The sequence below is a fragment of the Penaeus japonicus genome, unplaced genomic scaffold (genome assembly GCF_977035675.1).
Source record: "Penaeus japonicus unplaced genomic scaffold, GWHDUDI00000001_assembly GWHDUDI00000008, whole genome shotgun sequence".
NCBI classification, from domain to species: Eukaryota; Metazoa; Arthropoda; class Malacostraca; order Decapoda; family Penaeidae; genus Penaeus; species Penaeus japonicus.
Window position 1 is genome coordinate 23775295 of NW_028234410.1, and position 7500 is coordinate 23782794.

A 7500-nucleotide genomic window follows, 5' to 3' on the forward strand; every position below is an offset into this window, starting at 1 on the left:
CTAAATAAAACATTGATGTTCAACACCTTAAGGTTTTGAAATAAAAATAAAGAAAATCAATAAGGAGGTGAATATAATCAATATAATATCATATAAAAATATAGTTTTCAATGAAAATTCAACAGTTTGTTCATGAAAATATTGACAGTACATAACTAAAATTTGAATGGAGGGGAAATAACAATAGTAATAAATAAATGCACCTCGATTAATGCAAAATTTTGATAACAGCAATGGATAATTCTATCCCCATAAATATCCACAAATCCTTTCTACCAGGCACACAAATTGTCTTCAAATAAACTCCTGATCCCAAACTGGAATAACATTTCCTGAAGTTATTAAGCTTTTTCCATTTGTAGAACAACACACAACAAACAACATACTACAGATTCCCTTTGCTTTATGGACACAAATTTCAAACCTGTTTGTTCTTCAAAGATTAAAAAGACAAGATGACGCAAGATTCTGGAGGATCAAAAAGAGTGAGAGGCCAGAAAAAGAGGCTTCTGCAATAGTTCGATGAGTCACTTGCCCAGCTATGCTCCTTAATGCTCCTGAGTTTTCAAGGTCTTCTCTCTCCATCAGCTGCTCCTAACCAGCCCATTAGGAGAGCTCTAGGTGCTGCGATTTGAGAACCACAGGAAGAGCAAGGGGAACCCAATAAGGATGACAGCTGCTGCAACCATCATCTTCCACCAGCTGATGCCCCAGTCTGCCCCCTCACATTTGTCTCGCTGGTCCAGGGGGCGAAACCGCAGGTCTGTGAGGGTGGCTGCAGCCTCATCCAGGGACTCCTTGTACGTGCTGGTCTTCTCACGGATCTGGGCCAGGTCTCGCTTCATGTTGTCCAAAAAACGTTTTGCATCCTTTTTGGTGCGTGTGTCCCTTAGGATGCGGTTTATACTGATATAGCCCACATGCATCTCTGAGTCACTCTCGTATTCACTGCAACTGCTGACACTCCTTGTGCCCAACACTGCAGCACGGGTACTGGCCACATTCTCTTGCCTCTGTTTGCTCTCTTCAACAAGCATCTCCGCCAGGACGGAGTTGGGTTTCACCGGGATCTTCAAGGAGTTTAGGGCAAAGAACTCATTCTCTTGGATGATCTTGTTTATTCTCTTCAACTCAGATATCTGGAAAAAGATAAATAATTTTAATCCCAAAGTCATATAAATATATATATATATATATATATATATATATATATATATATATATATATATATATATATATATATATATATATATATATATATATATATATAATATGAGTATTCTCTTCATACTACAAAAAAACAAACCAATTTGATAAATGTTTGTAAATCTTAATTACATTCAGCAGCTAAGACATTAAGTGGCTAAGATCTACAGATACACCAAATGGAACAGAAGGCAGTGCATGGGTAAGCATTATGTTTCAGGATGAATTCCAGTGGATTATTTTTGTCTTCTATTTTACAGTAAAAAAATTATATTCAATCATAGAACAGAACTCAATTCTTTCTTTTTTCTAACCATTTTTGTGAAAAAAGCTCCTGGTTATCAACTTAACATATCAAATGTAATGAAAGTAATCAATCTAAAACACTGATATAACAGAAATGACAGTAAAGTATGGTGGGGGAACATACAGTAATGTATACTATGTCTCTGTCTCTCTCTCTCTCTCTCTCTCTCTCTCTCTCTCTCTCTCTCTCTCTCTCTCTCTCTCTCTCTCTCTCTCTCTCTCTCTCTCTCTCTCTCTCTCTCTCTCTCTCTCTCTCTCTCTCTCTCCCTCTCCCTCTCCCTCTCCCTCTCTCTCTCTCTCTCTCCCTCTCCCTCTCCCTCTCCCTCTCCCTCTCCCTCTCCCTCTCCCTCTCCCTCTCCCTCTCCCTCTCCCTCTCCCTCTCCCTTCTCCCTCTCCCTCTCCCTCTCCCTCTCCCTCTCCCTCTCCCTCTCCCTCTCCCTCTCCCTCTCCCTCTTTCTCTTCCTCTTCCTCTTCCTCTTCCTCTTCCTCTCCCTCTCCCTCTCCCTCTCCCTCTCCTCTCCCTCTCCCTCTCCCTCTCCCTCTCCCTCTCCCTCTCCCTCTCCCTCTTCCTCTTCCTCTTCCTCTTCCTCTTCCTCTCCCTCTCCCTCTCCCTCTCCTTCTCCCTCTCTCTCCATCTTTTTTTTTTGGGGGGGGGGGGCTTATCTAGTGGTGAACCCCACCAACAAACATTTTTTTCTTCAAAACTGCCATCCCATAAAAAAAGAATTCCATAGAATTAAATGTTTACAATATTCAAGAAAATGAGAAAATACTGCATAACTGCACTATGACAGTGCTTTTGTGAATATTTGCTAGAGTTTCCTAATACTTACCTCTCTTTAAAGAAAATCATTTTCCAAAATACATGAGTGATATATTTAGATAGATAGATATAGATATATACATACTTATTTTTTCATGGTCACATTGTGCAAAATCTTTTTCAGTGATAAAACATGATTTTAAATTGGTTAAGAGCATAGCAAGTCACCTATTTCACAAGGAACAAAACCATAATTCAAGTAAGAATATTGTGAATATTGTATGTTCATTATAATAAGTGTCTTCACCCATTCACAACGGGACGTATTTTCGCCTACTCCTGCTAATGCCAGGAAGATAACACTTCTTGCTGGGGTGTTTTCTCGCTACGCAGGGCCGCGCTGATCCTCTCAGAGCGTTTTTCACCCACCCTATTCTTATGATTCTCATAAATGCATCTACAATGTAAAGGCACTTAAAAATATTGACATGTTTAGAGGAGTTACTTTAATCAAAAAACATGTTACAGTAATGCCTTTTTAGTTTTATTTGATTGAACTTTGCCTATATTCTTCACTTCTTTGTGAAAATACCAAAGGAAAGTGGAAGCATCAAAAAACATGTTTTATACTTCTTTTTTTTTTACCAAAATGAAAAGAAGAATATGAATAATCATACACATACATATGAATATGTACATGTACCTCGTGACATGACATGATGTGATTTCACGGGTAATCAACAAATTAGAAGTAGTATTGCATTAGTAATTTTTTACTTTATTTTATTTCTTGGCCAAACACATTTGATTTTACAATAGTTTTTCGACTCAGATCTTTTTATTCAACCAATCAAGAAGTAGATATTACCATGATGTCATCAATATCACGCAGTTTTCTGTGACGTCATTTTTTTAACGTTATATCTCATTTTATGACATTCAAACACATAAACTAAAGTAACAGAGTCCAAGAAATTATGTAAAATGATTATATTTGAGAACAATCTAGCGATCTATTGTTGACGTTTCAGCCCGTCACATTGCCCCGCCCGGGACTTGGCCAGAAAATAAACCACGTCTCAGGGTGTCACCTGGGTCCGGGGATATTTTTCAACCCCGTGATAGCACGTCAACAGGCGTGAATAGGTTAACTGAACCTTGTCTATGATCACAGTCCTAAATATGATCATCCTTATCTACTAATGATATAAATACACTTCAAGCAAAGAAAATACAATCTACATAGCATTCCTTATATGGCCTGGAAAAAAAGCTTGCCACCCACAGTTATCAGGGTAAGAGTTATCATTTGAACATCATAATACTGCAGACCCAAGTACAACAAATATCCTAAAGCATCTGGACTACCATGACGAAGATCCTTTCACCCATTCTCTAAGCAGCCAAGAACTAAGAGCCTATTCTCATTCCAAGGGGGGAATAAATGAGATCAAAATTTTGAGAAAATGTACTTCTAAAAACAGTGTAAGAATAAAGTAAAAAGAAACATTTGGTTTAGAGTGTAAATAATAAAATGTATGTCACAAAAATTAATAGATATACACAAACATATTTCTGCTCTCCTAATTTAAGTCAATTTCCTCATTCCACCAACTTACCGGAATCCTGTACTTCAGAGATATGCTCCTGAGCGTTTCTCCGCTTTGTATGGGTCTGTCGATCAGCTGCTCATATTCAGAAACAAACTTGACCGGGTTGGTGCTGGAAGAGTCCTTATTCCCTTGCCCATCAGACTTCTTGACAATCTTCTTCAGCTCAACGGCCTGTGATGTGAATATCTCCTCCTCGTCCTCTTCACATGAAATGTACCCGTTGCCTGCTCCATTCTCAACGCTGGAAAGACGTCTGTACTTATAATTCCTGGAGGAAGAGAAAGAGAGAAAGCTGTCAGGTTATGAATTTGGGGGAAAATTGCTATGGTTCTGAAAAGGAAGAAAGGGGGTCTGCTAACTCCCAAGGGTGTACTGCAGATCTTCTAGATGGAATGGAATGGGAAAAAAAAAAACAGTTAAATCAAGTGGCTGTCATATTCTCTTTCTTTCTTTCTTTCTTTCTTTCTTTCTTTCTTTCTTTCTTTCTTTCTTTCTTTCTTTCTTTCTTTCTTTCTTTCTTTCTTTCTTTCTTTCTTTCTTTCTTTCTTTCTTCCTTCCTTCCTTTCCTTTTCTTCTTCAGAAAATAATAACAGTTCCACTAACCCGTGCAGAATCATTTTACATTGAGTAACAAGTTAAACCTTAGTTACCTAATTATGAAATAATTATGAATTCAGATGTATAACATTGAGTATAATTGTATTCTGCAATTATATACTCAGAATAAATTACCTTTACCAGAACTTTATTAACCCTTCCGAGGACTAGGCTGGGATCTTTACCTATTGCGGACGGACCTATGCAATTTACATAGGTCTGCCATTTGGTAGGTTTAACCCACTGAGTACGGGTGTCATGACATACAAGTCGGCACCGATTAGGCCTAAAAGACGGGAGCTCACAGTTGAAGCGCGCACACAGTCATAGAGTCTTATGGTTGTAACGGATGGATTTATGGAAAATTAATGTTTGAGCTAGTCTGCGCTACCCGGAGGTTAATGGAACGAGGAAGACTCAAGCTTCACCCTACAACTGTCTTTTCCACCCATCTACAGTTCATTTGTACATTAGAATACTGAAAAATGTTCTCTACTTTTTTGTGTTTCCTCTTGCTGTGAGACTTATACTGGGTACTTGTATGGCTATGACATTGCTTAGATAAATAATTCCTGTAGTTTAGTCTTTTAGTTTCCATAAATGAGGAATATATGCTGTACAATAAGTTTAATATTACTATCGCGAATTCATGGAAGAAGTACAAAGTTTGGCAAAACATTTTCTTATGACAAAGAAAAAGTGAAATATTTACAACCACATACACACTTCTTCACTCCTAGTAACACTTGACAAACTCTTAGCCACAACTTAAATTCTTCATAAATGGTCAGAAACACCTATAACATCAAAGAATTGCCCTGTCCAAAATGGGTTAAAATGCAGTTTCTATCATTTTCTAGACTTATGGTTGATATACAAGTCTCTATGTGATGTATTAGCAAATATACTAATTAGTATTTGGTATGACATATTAGTTACACAACTGAAGGAATAACTAGCTTGTGTTTTGAATAAAAAAATGTACTGCAAAAGTGATCCGACGCCACAAAATATGCCAGTAGCAGTGAGGTTAATTGGAGTGTGGGTCAGTAACTCAATAACCTATAAGGTACCGGGTGAAAAAAACAGGTCTTGTCTTTAGCCTTTACAAATATAATACATAAACACTCCTAATTACATCAACTACTATTAATCATTTCAATATATTCATATAAATTATTATAATTACATTCGAAAATGTAGGGTACAACTTCTAAATATTCATTTCTGAAGTTACAAGTGTCCAGAAAATTTGAATTCATAATTGAGAAGCTATACTAAGTAATTAATTTTTACAGTGTTTACCAATATTTTGTCAAACTAGAATTTCTATACAATTATGCCACACTTTACAGACACTAGTAAACCATGATTACTCTAAATATTCAAGCATATAAATCATCCTTAACTTCTATTACTGAAATAGATTTTACTGTATCAAGAAATTAAACTAGTTTAAATGAAGCCAATGCCAATAATCCTTCATTTTTCATTTCTAAACAAAAAGCAACATACAAATGTGCTTACTTATGCTTAACATCAAATTATGTTATTTTCAATATTTCTCCTCATGCAAATCATAATTTTTTTTTAACAATCTGAATATAATAGGAAAAAGAAAGAATAATTTAATATTAATACAATATGCTATACAAATACATTCCACATATTATATCCTTGGAAACCATAGGCCTACAATATTTAAAAAATTACCTCATTCATTAAAAATTGCAATGTTATTACTGCCTTCAAGCAGAATGTGTTATGTAAACACAAACTGTTTGCTTATTTCAAGATATGTTCATTAAAATAAAAATACTGCTCTAATGAACACTTGTATACATATAAACAGCACACACAAACACCCACACATCTGTGTATCTGAGTGCATGAATATACTGGGTATAAGGGAAAGTAGAGGAAAGGATAAATCTAGAGGCAGATGGGTAAATCTATAGATGGGTTACTCAATAAATGAATGATTGAATACACAGTTTCCTCTACCTTTTCAGCTTCATTGTATGGGAAAGAGTAAGCATGAAAAGCATGTCAGCTCCACAGATCCTTATGCAGTGTTATAGTGATTTGTGACTATGAAACTCAAAAAAAGTAAGATACACAAATTACACTTGTTTTCCCTAATTATATATAAGATGCACACCTGTTTTACCAGGATATTATTCTTAAAAAAAAAAAAAAAAAATCATTATTACAATTTTTTTAACCTTATTAAATGATTTTGGTGTATCTAAACTTGCACATAGAGTAAATTCCTAGTATCTAAATGGAGTTAGTTCCTACAAACAACTCTAAATAGTGATCAATGATACAACAACAGCACCAGCACCAGATATTGTTTTGGCAGTAGCATTCTCAAAGAAAAAGCAAAATCAGGTAAACTGTATCTAGCCTTCTCTTAACCCATTGCGGACGGGGGATAGATTTGCTTTCCCAGTCTCCAGGATGGGTTTTATTTCAGAGTGAGGCAGCTTGAAGCATCATAATTTTAATCTTCCCACTCTCTTTCAGTCACTCATTATAAAACTAGAGCCCTTTTTGTGTTTTATTTTTTGTGTGTTTTATTGTGTTTAGAGACTTATATATGCTATATGACTGGCTCTATCAAGGCTACAGTTGACTAAAATTGTAGTACATGATCCATATCAGCTCATTATTTTCTTTATACTAAGTATGATAGAATTGCTGTCTTATGGGTGGGCAAAAAGTAACTTTATTTTTTCGTATTTTTGTGCTATCATGAACGAATACAAAACATATAACCACCTACAGTGAAGATGACATGAAGAGGTGGGGAGAAGAAGGAAACCTGTTCTTATGACTGTAAGTGCCACAGTAAAAGGCATCCCAATTGGCACAGGAGCACATTTTAGACACTAGGTATGGTTTGAGTCAACTTCTTTGTCTCTTTCTGCCTGTACATCCTTCATCGGCGGTACTTTAGAGCAAGAGGTCTGGTGCTAGAAGAAAGTGGTCCCATCTAGGTTTTGGAAGTTA

The 7500-nt window shown here is 36.2% G+C and overlaps 1 protein-coding gene across 1 annotated transcript in view; it reads right to left on the minus strand.

The window, feature by feature from the left end:
- The window catches only part of LOC122257143 (lysM and putative peptidoglycan-binding domain-containing protein 3), a 15075-nt gene that overhangs the window by 1701 nt on the left and 5874 nt on the right, over positions 1–7500 (minus strand). Inside the window, exons 2-3 of the mRNA XM_043022231.2 lie at positions 3895–4156; positions 1–1139 (exon numbers count right to left, since the gene is read on the minus strand). The exon at positions 1–1139 is cut by the window's left edge and continues 1701 nt beyond it. Of these exons, the coding sequence (XP_042878165.1) occupies positions 618–1139; positions 3895–4156 (784 nt within the window). The 3' untranslated portion in view covers positions 1–617. The remainder of the gene's footprint in view (positions 1140–3894; positions 4157–7500) is intronic.